The 22,673-nt window shown below is 52.1% G+C and overlaps 8 protein-coding genes across 8 annotated transcripts; 4 read left to right on the forward strand and 4 right to left on the reverse strand.

Moving 5' to 3' along the window:
• Positions 1-3,260: 3,260 nt before the first annotated feature.
• N0V89_006924 (uncharacterized protein) lies at positions 3,261-4,106 on the forward strand (the record flags this gene model as incomplete). Its single annotated transcript, XM_056215690.1, has 4 exons — positions 3,261-3,265; positions 3,327-3,333; positions 3,399-3,702; positions 3,757-4,106. The coding sequence occupies 4 exons, from the start codon at positions 3,261-3,263 to the stop codon at positions 4,104-4,106; spliced, it is 666 nt and encodes a 221-aa protein (XP_056069937.1).
• Positions 4,107-4,485: 379 nt separating this feature from the next.
• VMA8 (H(+)-transporting V1 sector ATPase subunit D) lies at positions 4,486-5,490 on the reverse strand (the record flags this gene model as incomplete). Its single annotated transcript, XM_056215691.1, has 4 exons — positions 4,486-4,738; positions 4,792-5,176; positions 5,322-5,418; positions 5,476-5,490. 4 exons carry the CDS (start codon positions 5,488-5,490, stop codon positions 4,486-4,488), a joined length of 750 nt encoding a protein of 249 aa, XP_056069938.1.
• A 59-nt stretch (positions 5,491-5,549) lies between these two features.
• Positions 5,550-8,452, forward strand: SYF1 (pre-mRNA-splicing factor syf1; the record flags this gene model as incomplete). Its single annotated transcript, XM_056215692.1, has 3 exons — positions 5,550-5,574; positions 5,640-8,160; positions 8,212-8,452. The coding sequence occupies 3 exons, from the start codon at positions 5,550-5,552 to the stop codon at positions 8,450-8,452; spliced, it is 2,787 nt and encodes a 928-aa protein (XP_056069939.1).
• Positions 8,453-9,862: 1,410 nt separating this feature from the next.
• N0V89_006927 (uncharacterized protein) lies at positions 9,863-10,403 on the forward strand (the record flags this gene model as incomplete). The annotated part of the gene is made up of 4 exons (XM_056215693.1): positions 9,863-9,875; positions 9,952-10,026; positions 10,077-10,315; positions 10,374-10,403. The coding sequence occupies 4 exons, from the start codon at positions 9,863-9,865 to the stop codon at positions 10,401-10,403; spliced, it is 357 nt and encodes a 118-aa protein (XP_056069940.1).
• A 5,259-nt stretch (positions 10,404-15,662) lies between these two features.
• On the reverse strand, positions 15,663-17,761 carry N0V89_006928 (uncharacterized protein; the record flags this gene model as incomplete). The annotated part of the gene is made up of 3 exons (XM_056215694.1): positions 15,663-15,785; positions 15,836-16,917; positions 16,981-17,761. 3 exons carry the CDS (start codon positions 17,759-17,761, stop codon positions 15,663-15,665), a joined length of 1,986 nt encoding a protein of 661 aa, XP_056069941.1.
• An 825-nt stretch (positions 17,762-18,586) lies between these two features.
• Positions 18,587-19,555, reverse strand: N0V89_006929 (uncharacterized protein; the record flags this gene model as incomplete). The annotated part of the gene is made up of 3 exons (XM_056215695.1): positions 18,587-19,127; positions 19,176-19,433; positions 19,485-19,555. The coding sequence occupies 3 exons, from the start codon at positions 19,553-19,555 to the stop codon at positions 18,587-18,589; spliced, it is 870 nt and encodes a 289-aa protein (XP_056069942.1).
• Positions 19,556-19,791: 236 nt separating this feature from the next.
• Positions 19,792-21,189, forward strand: PEX12 (ubiquitin-protein ligase peroxin 12; the record flags this gene model as incomplete). Its single annotated transcript, XM_056215696.1, has 1 exon — positions 19,792-21,189. The coding sequence occupies one exon, from the start codon at positions 19,792-19,794 to the stop codon at positions 21,187-21,189; it is 1,398 nt and encodes a 465-aa protein (XP_056069943.1).
• Positions 21,190-21,449: 260 nt separating this feature from the next.
• On the reverse strand, positions 21,450-22,352 carry N0V89_006931 (uncharacterized protein; the record flags this gene model as incomplete). Its single annotated transcript, XM_056215697.1, has 1 exon — positions 21,450-22,352. The coding sequence occupies one exon, from the start codon at positions 22,350-22,352 to the stop codon at positions 21,450-21,452; it is 903 nt and encodes a 300-aa protein (XP_056069944.1).
• Between the last annotated feature and the right edge of the window lie 321 nt (positions 22,353-22,673).

Here is a 22,673-nt window from a genome sequence, read left to right on the forward strand (position 1 = left end):
CTTGCTTTGCAAAAGGGGCTCAAGATAGTGTTTGATTTTCTTGACCTTGATGCAATTAGAAAGGCTTGCAGCTAAACTGGCTTGAACAAGGAGCTGTAAGATACTACATTGGTTAAGAGGTATACTCAGCCTGAACTCACTCTTGAGATCTGATGGGTTGGCTACTTGTAGCTTCAGATAGTCTTGGTGGAACATTTCGATTAGCTCTTCGACTACACTTGGAGCAATTCGCTTGCTACGAAAGATGTGGGCTTCTGGTTCGTCTTCATGTATGTCATCATAGACCTTGTTGCGGATACCGTGAGGGAGGCGCTGTCGCATTGCCAGCGTGATTACTAGACATTGAGTATCTGAGACTTCTTGTCCTAAGATCGTGGTGGCGAACGTAGCATAACATAGCGTGTGAGGAAAATGTAAGCGAAGATGTGGAAGGGCATTGCTAAAGGTAGCTGTCTGTTAGTAGAGAAAAGCGGATAGAGAGGACAAGGTCAAATTATTCTTCTTCATCTGCGCGTTTGTGCTACTAACACAAGTAGCCATTCACTGTCACAACACGACACGTTTTAACCACCTAGCCTAGTATCACTCGATGTGCATATGCTGCCCCTTCACACATCTCATAGCCGACCTTAAAAGCACTTAGCAAGGCTTTCTCCCCGATAAAAGTGGCATAAATCTGCAGATCCTACCACGCTGCTTAACCACCTTTAGATGAGCTTGCCATTCAAGACATCCCAGTCGTTCAACGCAACGCAAGGTGCTCTTTCATTCTCCCCAAGGATTTTCAAGCATACCATTTTCAACCGTTAGTGCAGAGGTGGCTATCAGACCCCCAAAAGTTTCACTCTAATGAGCGTTGTTCCCGCCAAATTTCGTATCAAAATCTATCGTCTTTAAGGCAAGCGGGTCGATGGTGCTAGTTTCCAAGCATGAATATATACTTTCTAAAGTCAGCAAGTGCGAACTACAGTCTGGATTCAGCTGATTGTCCATTATGGCTCTGTGGGAAAGTTGTAGCTCGGAGGAGTCACTCTTGGAGATGTTGCCGAAGCTAAGAATCGGTGATCGTGATACTTGATCAGATGTTGCGTTAATGAATTCATCTTTGGCGTCCCCTTTGCTTTTATCAATTTTTGATACCACAAGCAAGGAGGACGAGGGTTCTAGTAATAACTCTGATGGTTGGAGTCCACTTCATGAGTCGACCTTCTCTTGCGCTCTCTCCAGAATCCTCGGCATACTTCCTTTCAAATCAGCAATGAGACTCTGAAACGTTGCACAGAGAGTTAGGCCCCATTGTTGAGCAAGCAAATCCTCCATAGCGGCGGTCAGAGAATCGTGAAGGTGGTCGAACATAATTGATCTAGCGCCTTGAAGATATTGTCAGCGAAGCTCGTGTCCTACGACAAACCTACTCACAGGCGGATGGGACTCTGCCGTCATCAGGAAAAAGCCTTCTATAGCGGTGCTGGCGTTTATTCTCCACCGACTAGTCGTTATAGGCTTTTGGTCTGCTGTCTACAATATCTTTCCACTGTCTATGAGTTATTCGATCATCTCTGAGCCTTTCACGCCATGGGCAACCTTCGTACGCGTTCAGATGCTCTCCCAGTTGCTGATTTGGTGTAAACTCGCCCTGGCCTCTTGGGCATCTCACCGCTTGCATTTTCCAATGACCTCTTGTCAAGTGCTGACTAGCCTAATGAATAAGAAAAGGGCCATACATAAGATTAGTCACATTTGGAAACTCGAGGCACTACTACAAGCTTTCCGGCAACATCGGTCGGGATGATAAGAAAAGCGACATCTTAACCCTCTAACCCTCGCCGACGACGATTTCATGCGTTGTTTGCGTGGAAGTTCTTCGTTCCCACCGCTATATTCTTTGCTCTCGGGACATCGCTCTTCTTGTGAAAAACTGCCATGTTCACGACTTCTCTTCTTTGTGGGATTATGTTGTCTACTATCCGAAGCTTTTCCACTCGAAGACAAAGACAAGGTCTGAGAAAAAGGGCCATCGCCCATCTGCGAACACTTGTCCTCTCGCGTAGAGTATCGCTCAGGATCTTGCCCATGAGTAGATCCACAACAACATGCTCAAGAGCCGAGGCGAGCTGAAGTCGATCCCAGAATATGTCTCCTATCAATCGATTTGCAACGAATGGCGTCTCGAGCTCATTCTCTGGGCTCATAGGGACAAGCTAGACAACAACTCTCCTTAAAGGATGCATACTCCAATCCAAAATCCGAAAGTGTAGCATCTTTACACACGCTCAAGGCCAGCCGCTCTCCTGACTTAAATCGCCACCCAAAGTAACAAGAACATCGCTTCGCCAAGAAACCCCGGCGATACCCTTCATTTCTTGTGTCTACTAACTCATACAAACGGCGCAGGACACTCGCGATAGCTTCCAGAGATACTTGACCATAGTTTGAGTAATCCCAGTATCAAGAAGTTAGTTGTCATAGAGTCCAGTCGAGAAGCAGAGCTTTGCAGCCTGAGGACGTGCAAGCGTCTTACATCGGTCTCTCAGTAGCATAGACAAGTCAACGACCGCTCGCAGAGGCCTCACAAACACTAGTTAATCCTACTGCGACCATCTCCATCGCCAGAATTCCTGAGGGTGAAGGTCGACTTCCAGCGTTGACTCTCAGATATGGGAGGGGGGGCGCCGATGTCATGTCTTCGTTCGGCATTTTGATCACGTGCTGTTAGGCAACCCGTGGACGTTCGTGGGAATAGCTTTGGTGTGACTTGTTGGTGTTCTGTTGAGCCGATGTTATGTGAACAGCTCGAAATACAAACCTCCCGAAGCAGACAGCTTTGTGTGAAGAGCAGGACTATTCGACTCCATCCTTCTCCCAATTTAACAGGAACTGAGCTTTATAGGGAAGGGATGATAAGGCTTGCGGTTGATCTCACAAGTATAGTTGCACGTGTGCATCCGGGGTGTACCGCGGTTACTCAGCAAGAAAACTGAGAAACGACAGCGTATGGTTTCAGGCGAAACTCTAAACGTTCAACCACATGATAGTCATAAATGTATCTAGGCAACACCGGCGCCATTTCCTCTTCCTGTGGGCAGACACTCTCACGTGACACCGCTAGCGGGGCACTAGCGCCCGTATCCAGTAGTTCGGAAGGAGCTCTGGAGAGCTTTCCGACAACACCACAAACGACCGCGCCACTTCAACGACTCTCGCCATGGGAGACAAAATGGAGGGCGTAATCGCTAGCGGCGGCGCAGTCGACCCTAAATATGGCGTCCCAATTGAAACGTTTGTCACTCCAAGATTCTCTCGCGCGTACGCTAACCTTGTCGCAGTATCTACGTGAGTGCACCTGCTTCCAGCATGCAGCTCACATTGCACCCCGTGGCTCATGCTAACGTTGCAAGGTCAACAACCTCGAGGAGCGCATCAAGATCGACTACCTGAAGGAGGCCCTCAAGGTCATCTTCAAGCACTACGGCACCATTCTCGATGTCATCGCAAAGAGCAGCGTCAGGCGCAAGGGTCAGGCCTTCATTGTCTTCGACAGCGAGAAATCCTGCCTGGACGCTGTCGAGGAGATGAGCGGCTTCGAGCTGTTCGGCAAGGTCATGAAGGTTTCACGCGCGAAGACGCACAGCGACGAGACAATCAAGAGGAAGGCGCCCGAGATGTTCGACGAGCACAAGCGCAAGCGTCTCACACAGAAGGGTACCTATACCGTCACACTTTGGGTTGTCTGTTTGTGCTGCTGACACTTTACAGACTTCAAGCGTGCGCAGGAGGATGCGAAGGCGCAGGCCAACCCCGCGGCGGCCGCTGAGAAACCGCGCGCACACAAGCCAGGAGCCGCAGCCTTGATCCCGGACGAATACGTGCGACCGAACAAGACCCTCTTCGTGCAGAACATCCCATACGAGACCGAGGAGAACGATCTCACGGCCATCTTCGAGCGCTTCGAAGGTTTCAAGGAAGTCCGATATGTCAAGCTCAGGGCGGTCGCCTTTGTGGAGTTTGAGAACGAGCAATATTCCATTACTGCCAAGGAGCAGACGGCGGATGCTCGCGTCGGAAAAGACCAGAAGCCGTTGAAGGTCACTTATCAACGAGCGTAGGTCATTGCATGTGGATTCGGCGTTTGATTTTGACCGCAGCTCATGTGCTGCGGTGATGCTATTATGATACCATAACTCAATGCAGGGGTTCTCAGCTACATAGTCTCGCCACATTTATCTGAACATGTACTCACGCCGCTTATAGGGGTGAACCAAGCAAGGCCTTCAGTTCAGCATCACAAGGGAGCTTCATTGATCAGCGTACACCGGAAGTGCTCCGAGAGATGCGACGCGACGCCGAGAAGAGGCGCCCGTCAAACTATCCACCCAACAAGGCGTGGTGGGTTGTGGAAGATCCTGATGCGCAGTTCGATTCTACAGTCTTCCACCCAACGGGCCCCAATCATTGATGCACCATTGATGCACCATAGGGCAGGCACTAAAAGATGACGTCCTCGTTGTCTTGATCTCCGAGTAAGTCTTGAGTGTCCGCCTCCGCAGCAGCACTCTCCTTCTCCTCTGCCCCAGCGTCCTTCTTTGATTCTTCTCGTTCAGCTTCGGCTTCGGCGGCATCTCGCTGCTTCTTGCCTGACACTTTCTTCAGTCTGTAAAACTCCTCTCTGTCGAGCTCGTCAAGTTCCGAGTTGATATACTTGATGGTGTTTTCAGTTCTTGGTATGATGACATGCTCACTTGGGCTTGTCAATTAATGGTTCATGGCGTTGAAGGATTGGAAGATACCCACATAGCGTTCACACGACGGTTGACGACCTTGATAACTTCGTCAAGAATGACAAAGGCAGTCTGCAGACTGGCCAACTCTACCAACGTCTCCACTGCCCTCGCGTATGTTTCTCGTGACCTCTGCACCTGTTGACCACCCTTGCCCAATCCCGTGAGTGCGAAATCGTTGGCGCTCTCGGAAGTATAGCTCTCGAACTGAGGCAGGATGACACCTGAGACGTTCTCCTGCTTGGTCCGTACGCGGAATCGTGCTTGTTTCGCCGACTCTTGGACCTGGTAGCCGATGTCGCTTCCAACAGCGTAGGTGACTTCGGCGAGGGAGAAGGCAGCAATCTGCATTACCCGCCCCATCTTGCGCTTTGCCTCATCGATGCGGCGTGTAATTTCTGCAGTCCGTTTTAGCTGCAAGTAACGGAGAACAGATATATGGCGTAGTCGTACCTCGAAAGCGCCTATGGAAGATGAGTTAGCAGGGGCCTTTCGCTATCGATACCATAACGAAGGGGACAGCGTACTTTGTGAGTGCTTCACTTTTGCGCTTCAGCAGGTCGTGACCGGTCTGGGCACCCTTGAGCTTGCTCTTCATCAATCCCAGCGACTGACGCGTGGGGAACACGGCCTCTCTCGCCTGATGGTCGTGTCAGTGGTGCTGCAGCATAGCTTGCTTGACGCAGCTGCGACTTACCCCGCTGCCTGACATGGCGAGACGCTGGGTCGACCGAGTGACGGACTGACAGAGCCAACGGAAAATACGCCGGGATGCGAGTCGCAGATTTCGGGCGCGGTATGGCGTGCAGGATCGGGGCGACGCAGCGTTGGATGAATTGGATGTTCCTAATGACGGCACAGCTCAGACGCAGCTCGCCGGCCGGCGGTTGCTCCAGCGCTGGGCCGTGCTGCAGTGCTGGCGCAGTGGGGCCATGTTGCTGCGCGCCATGGTTTCGGCCAATGGCAGCCCAGTCAGCAGACCGCCCGTTCCCAAACTCCCGCGCCTCAGAAGTTTGACCTCGTCTCCACCCTTCACGACTGCCTCGAGTACGCACGATTCCCTCGCTCCTGCCGACCGCGGGCCCTCCCACGCCTACGCCGGCGACACAATGCCCGGCGAGCTGCTCCGTACCGTGACGGCTAGCCTTTCACGGCCGCCCAAGCGCAAGATGGAGCGCTCCAACGACCTCTTCCTCATCCACGACCAGGACGTTGCCTACGAGCAGGACATCCAGCGCAACCCCGGCAGCGTCAAGCCGTGGCTGGACTACTATGGCTTCAAGAAGTCGCGCGGAAGCCTGCTGGAGCAGGCTTTCGTCTTGGAGCGCGCGTGCACGACGCTCCCGCGCTCCTACAAGCTCTGGAAGCTCTACCTCGAGCTGCGCACCAAGCACCTCGAGAAGAAGAACCCCGCCAAGTACGCACCGCACTATGTCAAGGTCAACGCCCTCTTTGAGCGCGCTCTCGTGCTGCTCAACAAGATGCCGCGCATCTGGGAGATGTACCTCAACTTCCTTATGCAGCAGCCATTGGTCACCACCACCCGCCGCACCTTCGACCGCGCTCTGCGAGCACTTCCCCTGACCCAACACAGCCGCATCTGGGCGCTCTACAGGCCATTTGCGACTTCCGCTTCCGGAGAAACGGCTGTCAAGATATGGCGGCGGTACATGCAGATCCACCCGGAAGATGCTGAAGATTTCATCGAACTGCTCAAGGATATGCGCAAGTACACAGAGGCCGTCAAGAAGTACATGGAGATTCTCAACAACCCCAAATTCAAGAGCAAGGAAGCGAAGGGCCCCTTCCAGTTCTGGACCGAAATGATCGACCTGCTCATCGATCATGCCAAAGACATCGAAACAGGCGACGACAGCGGCATCGACGTCGAGAAGATCATCAGGAGTGGCATCTCCAAGTTTCCTGACCAGCGCGGTATCTTGTGGGTCGGACTAGCGCGCTACTGGATGAACAAGAACGAGTACGAAAAAGCTCGTGATGTCTTCGAGGAGGGCATTACTACTGTCATGACCGTCCGCGACTTCTCCGTGGTTTTCGACACGTACGTCGAGGCCGAGGAGACTCTGATCGGTATCAAGCTTCAAGAGGCTGCAGCTCGGTCCGATAAGGACAAAGTGGATCAAGACGCCGATGCGGACCTGGACATTCGTATGGTTCGCTTCGAGTCGCTAATGCAGCGGCGGCCATTCCTATTGAACGATGTCATGCTAAGACAAAACCCGCATAATGTTATTGAATGGGAGAAGCGTGTCGCGTTGTGGGGCGACAACAGCAAAGAGGTGGTGCAGACGTACACCGACGCCATAGCCGCCATAAACCCCAAGAAGGCTGTCGGCAAATTTCACGAGCTGTGGACTGCATACGCAAAATTTTACGAAGCCGGCGGGGACCTTCAAAATGCCCGTGTTATCATGGAAAAGGCGGTAAAGGTGCCCTTCAAGTCGGTCGCCGAACTAGCCGAGATGTGGTGTGAGTGGGTTGAGATGGAACTGCGCCACGAGAACTTCGACAGGGCCGTTGAGATTATCGCCAAGGCAACACAAGCCCCGAAACGGTCTACTGTCGACTACTTCGACGAGTCTTTAACGCCGCAGCAGAGAGTACACAAGAGCTGGAAGTTATGGAGTGTCTACCTCGACCTTGTGGAAAGTGTGAGCACACTGGAAGAGACCAAGAAGGTGTATGAGAGGGTCTTCGAGCTTCGCATTGCCACGCCGCAGACTGTCGTCAACTACGCCAACCTACTAGAAGAGAACAATTATTTCGAAGATTGCTTCAAGGTCTACGAACGAGGACTGGATCTGTTCAGCTATCCCGTTGCGTTCGAGATATGGAATCTGTATCTGACCAAAGCGGTGGACCGGAAGATTGGCATGGAGCGGTTACGAGATCTGTTCGAGCAAGCCGTGGAGGGATGCCCGCCCAAATTTGCGAAGGTGCTGTACCTCATGTATGGCGCACTGGAAGAAGACCGAGGCCTAGCACGACACGCCATGCGCATCTATCAGCGTGCCACGGAGGCAGTCGCCGATGAAGACCGCATGGAGATGTTTAACTTTTACATCACCAAGTCGGCCTCCAACTTCGGGCTTACCTCCACGAGGCCAATCTATGAGCGCGCCATATCAGCGTTGCCTGACGCCGAGGCGAAGGAGATGTGCCTCAAGTTCGCTGAGATGGAGAGACGGTTGGGTGAAATTGACAGATCACGAGCTATCTACGGCCACGCGAGCCAATTCTGCGATCCGAGAACCAGTCCAGAATTCTGGAAGAAGTGGGAATCGTTTGAAGTTCAACACGGAAACGAGGACACCTACAAAGAGATGCTTCGGATCAAGCGGAGTGTTCAAGCTCAGTACAAGTACGTATACCTTCGACATCTGTTTGTCTATCTAGCACTGACAAGCTCTAGCACCGACGTCAGTTTCATCGCCTCTCAAGCTGTGGCGCGAGGCCAACAGAATGGCAACGGCGAGCACATCAACGGCGACGCAAACGAGGGCGAAGACGCCATGGCCGCCCTCGAACGTCAAGCGAAAGCCCCAGCCGGCTTCGTCGCCTCCAGCACCGGTCCTCAAGGCGGCAACATCAAATCAGACGGAGCAGCTCCCGCAGCAAACCCCGACGCTATCGATCTTGACGACGATCTATGACGACTTTACGATCCTGCTTAGACAGGCAAGAAGGTTCTCTCTCACTCTGCATTTTATGGCGTCATCGGTACCACCTGCTCTTCTCTTCTTCTACTTCAACTTTTCCCGCGTGTGTAAATGTTCTGTTCGTATGTCCCCCGCATGGGGACCGTTTTCCATTATGTTTGGCACATATTTCGAGGTGGATACCTAGTTGCATACCCGGCGTTGATACCTGTGGATGGTTCAAAATGAAGGATACTACTGTGGGCTGGACGAAGCTGGCATGAGGGATTTCTTTTGTGAGGAGAGGGAAAAGATGGATCGGATGGATCGGATGGCTGGGTTGGATGGGTTGTACTGCAGTGTGAGGCCTTGGGCCTCATGCTGGGGACCACACGCACAGAGACCGGACGCGTAAATTTCTTCTTCTATCTGGTTGTCATATACTAAACCATTGCCCCTCAAAAAATTCAAAAGCTGTCTCCTCATCAAGCTTTCTCCCCTGAACTCGTATTGGCTAGGATGTGGGACGGACATGGCGCTGCGACGCAAGCACTGCGCCTCCCTTGCTCGCCGTTCGACGGTTGCGCTGCGGCGGCGTGTTTCACGACAGAAGAAGTGCCAGATGTAAGCTTCTTGAAGTTTCAGCCGTAAGCGGCGTGAATTAATCTACATGAAATAAGGATGCTGTCAGGTGGCCAAGGTACCAACGTTGGTATGATGGGTGCCGTGTGGGAGATCTGTGTTTCTGTTCTTAATCGGTTCAACGGCTACGACGAATTCCGTCCTGTTACGAACTCCTTTGAGAACGAGCATAGCAAGTAGCAAAGGGAAGTCTACAGATACCATGTTATGCAGCCGCCTGTGTTTGGTCGGCACGAGACGTGCTCAAAGGTATTGAATTGAGAAGAGGGCCTGCACTACTGCGTTCATCGTACGAAGAGGACCCAGCCCTTCAGATTCCAACGCCTACATCCGCGAACCTTTCGCTTGGAAACAAAGACAAAAGCGACTACCAGCACGCGGGATGGACGAATAAGCTCTGCGGCAGTGGTTGCAGCATTGTTGGCGTGACGTCAGACCTGTTGCGTTCGTCCAAGACTCAATATCCGGCCAATAAGTTCGTATTGGGTAGCACGCCGCGAGAGGCAAAGATGCACGTTGCCAATTGCTTCGCCAGCGTCCGCAGCACGCGTGTTGCGTATCAATGGTCCTGGCATGTACGTACAGCAGGAGCGAACGCAGGTGTGGCGTGAGGTGCTGTATTGCGTGAGTGGCTGTGATGCATGAACGCTCCATCCGTTCGTCTGGGAAGATGTGACACCTTCTTCCATCCAGAAGAATCCCAAAAGGCCTTTTACGTCTGTATACACGTCGTCCGCTCGATAAGAACAAGAAGATTTACCGAGTCGTGGAGCTAGCAGCACCATGGCTTACAACGGTATGTTGATCCCGGACGAAGCTCGTGGAAGGTGCGCTTGGGCGACAGGCAATGGCTATAGACTGACAGGACACAGGCAACGATAACCCAACTGCAAGCAATAGCCTCTCACACAATGACCCTTTCGCTGCTCAACGCGAGGCGAACAACGGTACCGCGTCTACCAAATCATGCCTTCGTACGTCACTGACTCTTCCACAGAACTCTTCCACGAAGACAAGATACAGAAAGCCACCCGCAGCAGCGAGACGGCCCTTTCGCAGCCCGCAGATTCGCCAACCCAAGATCGACGCCTGAGCCGTGAGTGGGATGCGTCTAAGGTGCCGCCTTCGCAGTTCCAGCGTCCCAAGGGCAGCATCTATGCTACGCCGAACACTCGCGACGGACATGTCGGGGGAGCTGAGAGGGATCAGAAGTACTGGGATAAGCTGAAGGAAAAGGTGAGCGATGGCCGCGGCGGATTATCGATGTTGGAAACGTGAACTGACACAATAACAGGGCTGGCTTCCTGGAGGCGATAAGAAGTGAACCTCTCTGAAGATGCGCGGAGAATGAGTGTGGATACACTCATTTTCAATACGGTTTCCTATTTTCATACTGTACTGTAAGGAACGCAGCCGCGAACATAGCAGCTACCCGGCTCACTAACTTTCACAACGAGGATTATGCCCTCATCGCAAGGCAACAGGGAGTATGTATACAAATACCAAAGGACGTATTGTAAAATTCTTTCTGTCGTTGTCCTGCTTATCTTCATGTCTCAAATGTTCGCGCATACCTAGGTACTAGCCAACGAGCACTGCAGCCCTGCATATCCCGAGCACCTCATCCGCACCATGAACGACGGTAGACCGTGCAACTTCACCGCGACCACATTGATCCTCTAAATGCCATTTTGAAACCAGGTCTTTACGAAGGGCAAGACACCATGATATTACTACACCAACTCTGATCGATCATAGAGTATGTCGCACACAAGTTGTAGATGCAATGTAGAACCGTACGAGACTACGTTCCATTGTACTATCGCCTTGTTGTTTTAGAGACGCCGAGACTCTATTCGGACATGAAAGCAATTTTGTTTTGCTGTGGGTGCGAGAGAAGCAGAGCCATAAGCGCTCTCACCACCTCTTCAGGCTATAGAGCACGGCTTGCCCCCCCAGAGGCAGACACCAACTCCCCGATCTTTTTTTTTTTGGCTGTAATAGTCAGGAGCGTTTGTGAAGCGCTGGCGTTGGTTAACAGAAGACACAGACTTCTCATGAGGCTTATGCTCGTGGTTTTTCGAGCGCAAGGACAGGAGCGCGGGACATACACTATCATGATTGCACCTTGGAAGAGAGACATAAGAACGACAGACATGACAGGTCCCGTTTTAGTTTTCTGATGGTACACACCAAGGCTCTCGGTGGACGCCATTTCGTTCACAGTGTAGGTTTTGGGGCGCCTGCTCAAACATGACTGATGTTATTTTTAGCCTTCATGAACGGATTAGGGTTGTCTTTTGAACGGCGCAGAACGCACTTCGGACATCAGAAGGAACCCCCCAGAGTTTTGGATGAGCCTGGAAGCAGGAGATATCGACATTCACAATTGCTGGCGGATGCTTTAACGTTGGAAGGACATGGAGGGCAGCGGCGCTACGCTCAATCCAGACATTGTCTCATGCTCCATAGTTTTGGGCAGAAAAGAAAGATCGGAGGGCATGGAGGCAGATATTTGTAATTGTGAACGTGAACGAGAGGAAGAGCAGTAACGAAGAACATGTAGGGACTCGTCGGTTGCTTGAGATTAGGGGATGGAGGAGAGACCGCCGCTAAACTAATGTTCCTCGCTGCCCTCATAAGAGTTTGAGAATTTGCTTTCGAGCGGCAGTCTAGCTCAAGCGGAACATATTTTTTCAGCCACTGAATATGGACAAGGAAGAGAAGGAAGAAGAACTGAGGCCATTTCGGAGCTCGGCTGGATTTTGGATTGTGGTTGGCAAGGAGAGCGGCAGCGGAGGACATGAACGCGTGTGGAACCGCTTTTGGATCTCGAGGCTTGTTGGTGGATTGCTCATTTGATTATGTTCTTCTCACTGATCCCATGAAGTAGAGGAAGAAATCTTTCGGGTGGCGATCTTGCTCATCCGCACGTTGTTTCTTCGCTTCTCTCTTTTGAACAGAGGAGAGAAGGAGCGGAGGATATGACGAGCCTTCTTAGCACCATAGAGTGCAAAGGCCGAGGAAGTGCGATTGTGCACAATATGAATGCTGCGACACATGGTTTCTGTTTGTGACTGCTTGCGGCAGCGTCCCGCAGAAGGAAATTTCTCCCCCTTCGAGAGCCCAGCACCCTCATGAATGAGACGCCTTTGACTTTTGAGGGACAGAGCAGCATTCACCCAGCATATGTTGCACTATCTTGAGATATACCAGAAGACGAAGATCATGACGATTCTTGTCTGCTTGTGAGCTCTTTGATGCGTGAGCGACTTGCAGAGCGGCAAGAGATGACACGAAGGCGGCGAATTGGTACTCTGGTCGGCAATGGAAAGCATCTTCTACACATTGACTCTAGCCTGTACGGTATCTGGGGCTTTCATGTACTGATAGAGCCTATATGGAGCCTATATCTTCGTGGTGGTCGAGCTCTCGGAATTGCATACATGTAGTATGTCAGACGTCTCAAGGAACGAAGAACTGACGAAGATTATTTCGAGGGTGGGACGAGCTTTTGAAAGTATAAAGAGCATCGTGGTTTTCGCTGGAAGCCATGACCTCTGCGATTCACGCTTCTGATCGTAAGGTTTGGAGAGCGTGTGATCCGAGGACGACAGTGCTTTTTAGCCTCTTATATTAGGTATAAAAGATGAATGTCAGGATGCAGATGGACATCGTCATCAGCCAGATAAAGATCGCGATCACCATGATGTACCAGGTAAGCCGCCACCACCATGCGCCGGCTATGCGCATTCTCATCAAGACGGAGCTCTCGATTACGTTGTGTGAATGGAGGACCGTAATGTTGAGGCTCTGTGCTAGCGCCGCACTAGCCTCCCGCAACCACAGACGTCCCATCCTGTAGACCGCTCATACCATGAGGTTGCGATCCAACTGCGGACCATCTATCTTTGAAGTCGGGTGTTCCATCGAATAGCGGAGCTGAGGTCGCTGTGAGCTTGTGGGGACCCGGTCCTAGGTCCAAATCATCTATGTTTGGGGCCCCGGCCCGCTTTACCCAATGCAGACATATATCACGGGCAATAGAAGAGGAGAAGACGTCGCAATGACCAACGCGCACATTAACAGAGGGGACGATTGCGAGCAACGGGCTCGTTGGGGAGATCTACCACACAGTCATAAGCCCATATAACCTCTAACGCCCTCTTCCGAGTTTCTGGCAACCCATTCAATTGTACCTCATCAGATTCAACCAATCAGTAAGTGAATAGTGGTACTCCTCGCAATTTGGTCTCTGCATCCTAACCATTCTATAGTGTCTCAGAAAGCCGTCCCCCTTACAATCATCAAAGGCGCAGGCCACGAATATATCCCTATCCCTGAGGGTGAGAGCGCGATCGTCGCAGACTTCCACTCGTACGTCCACTTTCCGCTTCCAAAAATTGACCCTCCCACCCTTCCACGGACCCAAAACACGACAGTCACTCATATGATTTAACTATCCTACAGCGTCCGAACCCAAACCAAAGAAAACCCCTCCTACCTGACCTCAGGCTTCTACCGCATCCAACCCGGCCCCACCCGCAATATCCCACCGTACACCTACGAAGAAACCAAGTACGTACTGTCCGGCCAGATCGACATCTTGGACGAAGCCACGGGCGTTACACATCACTTGGTTGCTGGTGACTTCGCATTCTTCCATGTTGGCAGCAAGTGCCAATTCAGCAGTAAGAGCGGAGGGCTTGCATTCTTTGCGGTAACAAGGCCAGTTATCACGCAGCATCCGGGGCTGCAGGGGAGGGAGGAGAAGGTTCTGAGCAAACTGTAGATGATCGATTGCCGTTAAAAAAGCAAGACTAGTGTCCTTTAAACCTTGAGCCAATAGAGCCAGTGGCTACACTTACCCAATGATGTGGCTCAGTCCCTAGATCGTTTTATCCTGCATATTTTTGTCTCTAGCAACCGCCCCAATGGCCATATTGAAGCTAAATATCGATGAAACGCTGAATGTGTTCAGGGTATGCAGCACAATTGGCCAAAGCCCAAACTACCAGCTCATACGCAACAGGCTTCCACCCTACTCCCCACTTCGCAATAATGGCCGCATACACAATCCTCAGCGGAATCGTAGCAACGAACATAGCCTTGTTATTCTGACACGCGAAGACAAACTGATACCATCCGACGCCTAGCGCACCGAGACCTGGGCCGGTGTCAGTCAATGTTTGTTGCAGTGTTGCGGTTCGGAGGCGAACCGATGGACTGCACCGCTGCGTTCGATGTTCCATGGAAAGCAGACGGTGCAAGCTGTGTCCAGGCGAGCGGCTGTGTTATGCAATAGAACCCTTGTGCAACATTAAGCAGGCCGTGGATGACGAGGAGGAAGCGAGCAATTTGGGAGACGCGGGACATTGATGATAACAATGGATCTAGTGAAGTGACGACACGAAATCTGGAATAACTTGACTGGAATTGAATGGTGTCAGGATTTCTTTGGGTGCTTTGTGTCTGTACTTACCATTGGGGGAACTATATTTAAGGGAGGAGAGGCTGATGAGGCTGTGCTAACACGTGATGTACGCAGCGGTACGCCTTGAGCTTGAAGCTGTAGGATTACCGTAACCGAAACTAGCGAAAATCGGGGAGATGCTCCGACATCGAACTTCAAGTTTCGCAATTTGGTTCTCGACCTTTCGCGATGTTTCAAACATTCAAAGGTGTGAAGACTTGAGTCAGATAACGATGATGACGATGAAGAAAACCACCGACGTATGACCATATCAAGAATTCTTTCTAGAAAGCTTCTCAGCTGCAGATCTCCATACCTCGTTGGAATCTAGCGTTTTTGGATCCGTCTAGAACGCATGAGCTTTTCATTCTCAATTCTTGTACACCATACCTACAGTTGTCGATGTGTAGAGAGTGAAGACAGTACGCAGATAAGGGCTTTATATACACGCGAAGCATTGAGAACACGGGGCTGGATTATAGGTGCACAGTCTTCGAGAGTTTATATCGGTGATGAGTGCCACCATTAGGACGTATACATGATGGCCGCATCTTGATCTCTTAAGACCCCAGTCCAAGGCGCGCATGTCGAATTTGGAATTTGGTTGGCCACGGGAAGTAGAGGTGTGAGCAACGGAAAGAGTGCGGAAGGGAGGTGATCTATATATGTGAGCTCGTTTCGTATTCCGAATTGAAGACGTCATGGCGATGGTGATTAAAACCATTATCATATAGGGAATTGGTATTCACCTGTTTTGAATCCCAGCCCAAAGACATCCCATAACACTGTCGTGCACAAACTTTTCAAAACCAAGCAAAAGCCATCACCCTTATACTTGAGATTTCAGTGCCCCTCTTGAGACGTATACATGTGAGGAGGAAGGATGGGCGGAGAGAAGCATGCTTATATACGTGGGCAACATCTCATGTGCCGGACGCTAGGCGCCATAGTGATGGCGGTGAAGATCATCACCACGTTTGATAACCAAAAGGGAAGCAGACGAAATAAACGACGTTGAAGGGTATCAACTCTGCAGCACAACGCTCAAACACCACCCGCTTCATAAATGTCATACATTACGCAAGAATCTTCGCCTTTGGGAGACCCCGATTACACCCTGCGCTCATCCATCGCATTCCGTGCTTCCGCCGCCGCAACCGCACTCTCCCAGCTCGTCTTGTAGATATAGAACCCTTCGATAGCAGCAACGACACCTAGCGCAATTGCCGGTCCCTATATCTTGTCAGCATGCTCGCTCGTCAGCTCGCGTGGAGTGAACTCACCGTCCACAAACCCCATAGACCCCAGCCGGCGCCAAAAGCGAGCCCAAAGCTAATCGGCATGCCGATGATATAATAGGCAAAGAGGGCGATATACCCACCGATCTCCTGCTTGCCTATCCCACGCAGAATACCGTTGCAATTCGCCTGCATACTGTCGAACAGCTGAAAGGCAGCGCAGAGCGGGAGCAGCGAAGCCACAAGGTCGATGACGTCGTCTTCCGGGGTAAATAGCTTAGGGATGTAGTTTCTAAGCAGGGACAGAAGCAGGAGGTTGAATATGCCAACCACGACGGAGAAAACCAACGCTACTCTGGCAGCCATCTTCGCATGCTCGTGTAATGTAGCCCCAATGAGGTTCGCAATCCGAGTCGAGGCCGCCACGCTCATTGGGAACGGGATCTGAAAGGTGATGCCTGTAACCGAACCCAAGATCGACTGGGCAGCGAGCGTCGTCGGACCCAGCCAGCTAGACGACAGCGTGAGGATCTCGAAGGCAAGGAACTCCGCGAGGACCATGACGAGGCCTGGGACCGCGAGCCGGATCATGGGACCCCAATTCTTGAGCGCGCGTCGATCGAAGCCACCCCAGCACTGGTAGCCGTCTACAAAACGCACATAGCAGAAGAGCATGACCGGCATGATGTTCTCAGTGATTGCCACGGCGATCGGGGCACCGACGAAACCCCATTCAAGGCGCCACACGAAGATGTAATTCATAAGGGCATTGAGTGGCGCGCAAAACAGGAGGATGTACATGTTAGCAGAGAACAGGCCTTGAGCTTGCAGGTACCTCTTCCCGGCCTCGAACGCGGCGTAGCCTGGGGCTCCGGCGATCAAGATGCGTAGGTAAAGACCGGCTAGGCGTGCGGTTTCTTTCTCAGGGACTATGTGAGATAGGATCTGTGGGCCACAAGCCCAAATGATTGCAATTGGAATTGTGATTACCCAGAGGAAGTAGAGCATTCGCTGCAACTGCAGACCCACCAGATGAGGGCGGCCGGAACCGTAGGCTTGGGCGCAAAGAGTGTCGAGAGAGGTGGCAAGGCCTTGATATACCGCATAGCCCGTGATAGAAGCCGTCACTATTCTCGTTAGTATTTTGCTTGAAGGAATTTGGTAAATTGATGTAGATGCTGTAGACGTACTGCTAGCCAGACTCACAGCCCCCAGCTCAATCTTGCCAATGTGGCCCACCGTGAAGATACTCGCCACGGGCAAGCTATACTGCAACAAAAACGTCAATATGAGCGGTGCCGAGCTCTTTAGCAACACCTTCGTTTCTCGCTGCCAGGTAGCCTTCAGTCGCCCTGACGCAACCGCCTCGTCGAACCGCTGTGCTATGGTCCTCGGCGTGTCTAGGCCCGCATATGGTAAATTCGGGTCTCCCAGAAGTGGATTTCTCTCATTTGGTTCATCAGACTCCTGCCGATTGTCGGCAGTAGCACTCTTCGTCTTCCGCAGCCCAGGCAGACTCAACTTTCGTGCTATGGAGTCATAGGCGCCGCTTTCACTTCCTCTCCTTGGGTGTTTTGGCGGAAGTAAATCGTTGTCACGGAGTAAGCTGCGCTCCTGCTCGCGCACCGCCTCTCGCTCTTTCTTGCTCAAATAGCTATGCTTTTTCCAATTCTGATGCTGATCAGACAGATAATTCTCCCTCGGCATACTGGAAGAGAAGACCGTTGCACGAGCTCCTGGGTTCATGTAGCTCGGTCGTTGGTAGGAGTTTATCATGGAAAATTGGCGGACAGTGGACGAGCCATCCGTGTCTGACTCAATCTCGTCCTCGGAAGGCGAGTCATCTTCTTCGTAATCACGAGCGATTGCTTCTTCAGCTATCTGCGGTGACGATGAAAGCCGTTCTAATTGCGACGTGATATCTGATATAGGTGCGAACTCGTCGTCCTCACGATCCCGTGGCGGCGCCATGATGTAGGTGTAGTAGCGGGGTCGTCCGGACGTTACACACCACACCGCCTTCTGCAGCAATGGTAGATTGCTGAAAGTCGTATCGCAGTTGTTCCTGAGAGTCAGGAAGTGGTGGAGCTAGGAAAGCAGAGAACACTATATATGTGGAGTCGGAGTGGGATCGCCGCAGCTCAAAGGCTAGATGCGGCAGTTTCAAGCGCGGTTCCTAGTTAGTACAGCTTCTGAGCTTGGCTTTCCGCCCTTTTCTTTGAGGTATCGCATGCAAGCCAACTTCCAAGATAGGTGACTCCACGTCGATCAAGCTGAGCCTGATAAGCAGACCGCTGGGCTTCTTCAGGAAACAATTCCTTATGAATCTGCACTGCGAAATTTTCGTACGAATTTTTTTCGATGTTCGATAGGCGAATGCCGCGGTCCGCTGCGGCCCAGAACAAGAACGTACAGAGAAAACTACGACACCGGGGCGAGAATACTGACTACGCGGCGAAGAGATGCACGTGGTCGGAGTCTTGAACCATTCACTGCTGGTTGTCTCCCGAAGGACTATCGTGCGTCATCGACAGTCGCTGGGAGGCAACCGATATGTCTTGTAACAGTAAAAGAGCCAGGGATTCGTGCACTTCATTCAAGCCGTAAGATATAATGCCTCTCAGCGCTTCGTGTCTTCACAGACTGTAAAGAGTATATCGACATGCACATGCGAACGCGATTGCGTCGCGAACTGCCCGAGGCCATTCTTCTAGTCACGCCCTACGAGTCTGGAAGCCACTACTTGAGCAGATCGAGCAACAATGCGAACATCACTGAACATACGAATCGATTATGCTATCTACCAGCACTTCCGTTACCAATGAGCGGCGTCTGCTCATTGTCTTCTCCAGGCCCATTGGCGATGGGAGCGCTGCCAGACTTAGCAGCTTGTCTGGCTCTCCACAGAAAGCATAGACTCATTCCCAGAAGGACTCCCTGCAACAGTCCAGTGAATATGAACAAGCCCCATGCGCTCCACCCCCCAGGTCCCAATCTGACTGCCAGACTCGCCGCAAAGACAAAGCTCCCTGGAGTCTGAATGCACATCATAGGCACCGACAAGCTGCCCGTCTCCTGCAGCCTCCAGGTCGTGATGATCTGAGGTATGTATTGGATAGCAGCAAGCGCAGTAGCTAGCAGGCCAAGGAAGTTCGCCCAACCTCTAATATGCGACGGTGCAGCGTAAACAAATATGACGGAGCCGAATAAGGCGAAGACGAAGAAGGCGAGGGAGAGGGCGAGGACGATTATGGCCTCCTTCCACGTTGGTAGGTTGGTGTCCTGCGCCTCAGTATCTTCGGTGGTACGTGGGAAGAAGATCAGGAAAAGAAGCATACTGGTGCTTGTTAGTAGCTGGGTGAGCCGCGATGGATGCGATGCTCACATGAAGAAGAAACATGTCCACTGTACGCCTATCTGCGCGATTCCCAACAGCGCAGCTGCGCATGGGAAGCGTCCAATCTCACTGCAGCATGCCATATCCCGGGTGCTCTCAGGCAGCGTCAAGATGTTCGCTATGCTGGCTGTGCCTGACACAGTGCCTAGTAGCACGAAGAGGGGGCTGAGGCCGCGCGACGAGCGCCGGATTATGATCTTTGCATGCTGCGGTAGGTAGGACACGAGGATGCCGACTAAGATGAAGCTGCGGACAGAGGGTCAGCCATGGTGTGAACCAGTAGTTGGCTAGACTTACACTGAGATAGAAAAGTTGGCAATGTCAGGATGCTCCAGCTCCTGACATCTCTCAGACTCCGTGAATAACATGGTTGCGGTTGGTTGCGTCGTAGTACTACAACGCGCTGTGAAGGTTGAGCTGCCTACGCGCTGCGCGTGTCGGGAGCTTGTGACGTCGCAGTTGGGGACGGCAGGTGCAACCGAGTCACCGACCGCGCTTTCTGTTCCGATGCCTCGGCCCAGCGCGCCTCCATCCTTCACGACCACGGCGCGCGGGCTGTATACATGCTTCGAGGTCCATCAGCCCGGAACAGGACTCCGTCGCCATGGAGTTCCTCCCCAGCCTCCAGCATGGTATAGACGACCTCAAGCCTTCTCTCTTCGAGCTCCTCTCCGAACAACAGCTCGCGTCACTGCTTCCGCCTTCGCTCCGCTACCTCCTCGCCGTCTCCACGCATCGATATCCGCGCTATCTGCTGCCCGTGCTGAATTCTTTCGATGAGGTTTATGCATTGGTAATGCTGCTCGTTGAGCGGCACTTCCTGCGCACATATGGTGGCTCATTCACAGAGAACTTCTACGGCCTCAAGCGCGCAAAAGTCCTGCGAGTCAAAGGCGGAGAGATTCCCCGCGCACAGCTAGGCGCGAGCGACAGCGTACGAGATGCTGTGAGATTGAGAGAAGGAGACATATGGCGGAATCTCGCCGTCCTCGTCGGATTGCCATGGCTGAAGAGGAAGCTGGACGATGGGTACGATGTCCACGCCGCCCACTCCAACATCCTCGGCGCTGGCTACAGTCGGGAAAGAGATGGACTTCGACCCGGTGCAACTATTAAAGAGCGGTTACTGTTCTACTACAAGTGGTTTCTGCGAAACATCTACCCAAGCGTCAACGCCGCCTACTATTTCTCGCTTATAGTGTTCAACATGGCGTACTTATTCGACGGAACAAAGTACTCATCACCTTTTTTGTGGCTGATTGGGACGCGAATAAGGAGACTAGGCGAGGCAGACCACAAGGCTATCGCGCTGGCAACGCAGCCGCGAAAAGTCGCGCCGGCGCGGCCTGGAGAGGGCGGCTCTATGTTCACGCCAAGGAATGTTGCGCGCAGCATCAAGCCACGCTTGTTATCTTCGCTTAAGATACTGCTGCCTACGAGTATCTTCGCGCTGAAGTTTCTGGAGTGGTGGTACGCTTCAGACTTTGCGCGACAACTATCGCAGAAGGCTGCTGAAAACATCGAACTACCACCGCCAGTGCTTCCTAGCCTGCCACCTTCGACAAAACGAGAAACCGGTAAACAAGCATTAACGGACGAGAAGCAGAAACCTCCATCGTCTTCGTTAGAGAAGAGCAAACACATTGACCCGCCAATATCTTCATCCTCGCTTTTACCTATCTTCACTGTACCAATACCGATCGAATCACATCTGTGTCCCATTTGCGCCACCCCTATAGTAACACCTACCGCGTCACCGACTGGTTTTGTGTACTGTTACAAATGCATACATCAGTGGGTCGAAGGCTCCCATGAACGCCAGGTGGCTTTCATGGAGGGTGCCGCAGGCTTCAAGATTGAGGATGGGGAAGAGGAGGATGAGGGCTGGGAGAGAGAAGAAGGGAGCCGAGAAGGCCGATGGGAGAATGGAAAAGGTCGAGACGCTGTCACGGGCAGAAATATGCTCGGAGGCACAGAAGCTCTCCGACGGGTCGTGGTCTGAACCAGATGGTGTCCGATTTTCCACTATCCGATAAGAAGCAATGGCCTTCAACACAACACCGTACATACAACAATGATACCCCAATTAAACCACCAGCCTGGCTATGGCGTCAACTCCTGCGTTCAGATCCTCTGTTGCAAGTCGATTCACATACCTGATACTCTTCAGTGGACCCATAGGAGTCGAACTACAGTAGCAGAATAATAGTACGTCGGCAGCGAAAAAAAGACAATTCTTCGATATATTCTTACATACAGCTCTTAAGTGAAATAGGTCCCGTTCCTTATGTCATCAAGGAGGCTCGGCTGCTTCGGTGTCCAGCCCAGCATTTCCTTCGTCTTCGCACTCGATACCGGATTATCGATACCCGCCACGCTTGCAAACCACCCAAAATGCTCCGCAGCCTCATCCTTTTTCTTCGACACCATAGGGAGGCCTAGCTTTTTGCCGATTGCGATAGCAACGTCCTTCGTCTGGACACCTTCCTCTGCAACAAAGTGTAGAGTCGACCCAGGCGGCACTTTCCTTTCCACCGCCAGCCGGAACGCAGCCGCAGCATCGAGGACATGTGTTGCAGGCCAACGATTCAAACCGTCACCGATGTATGCGGAGACTCCATTCTTGCGCGCCGCGGCGATTACAATAGGCACAAACTGCTTGTCGGTGTCGCCGTGGACGACAGGCGCGAGACGCACAACGACTGCAGCAATACCTTTATCCTTCGCCAACTTTTTTGTGAGTTCCTCGCTTTGACCTCGTACGTCGAATGGCGCTGCGGACGTGTCGTATGCATCGTCCTCGGTGCCTACGTGTCCGTGACGCATCAAGAGCGTCCCGCTTGTCACGATCAGCGGCTTCCCCGTCCCTTTCATCCCCTCGGCCATGGCTTCTATGGCAGCTTTATCGATCTCCACGCTCGCGGCGAAATTGGAGAAGTCGTGGATAAATGCGAGGTGTATGACGGCGTCTGCGGCCGCGGCACCCTCCTTGAGAGCATGCAGGTCCGAAAGCGAACCTTTGTGGACAGAGGTACCAAGTGATATCAGGATCTGTGCGGACTCGTCGGAGCGAGCGAGGCCGGTGACTGTGTGGCCGAAGGAGAGAAGCTCTGCAATGACGGCTTTCCCGATGAAGCCGTTCCCTCCTGTTAAGAAGATATGCATTGTGCGGTGGGAAACGGAGAAGAATAGAGGAATATATAAAGAAGTGCACTGTGCAGCGTAGAGAGATGTACTTTCAAGAAAAATTATGTCCTCTGCTCTAAAATTCCGTGATTAGTACTACTTCTACCTTCACCATATATACTCGATACCTCGCGGGCAATAGTACGGACCGAAAACATGATATACTGTTCGTATACTGTCCTGTTTCACGCGAATCCTATTTGAAGACTTTCCGAATGTTGTTCGGGTCCTTATTCTTTGCAATCATTCGTCTCTGAGAAGTAGGGTATTAGCAGGGCGGGTACTAGGATATGCTCATTG

Source organism: Didymosphaeria variabile (genome assembly GCF_027946475.1).
Source record: "Didymosphaeria variabile strain IMI 356815 chromosome Unknown scaffold_5, whole genome shotgun sequence".
In the NCBI taxonomy this organism is placed as follows: Eukaryota; Fungi; Ascomycota; class Dothideomycetes; order Pleosporales; family Didymosphaeriaceae; genus Didymosphaeria; species Didymosphaeria variabile.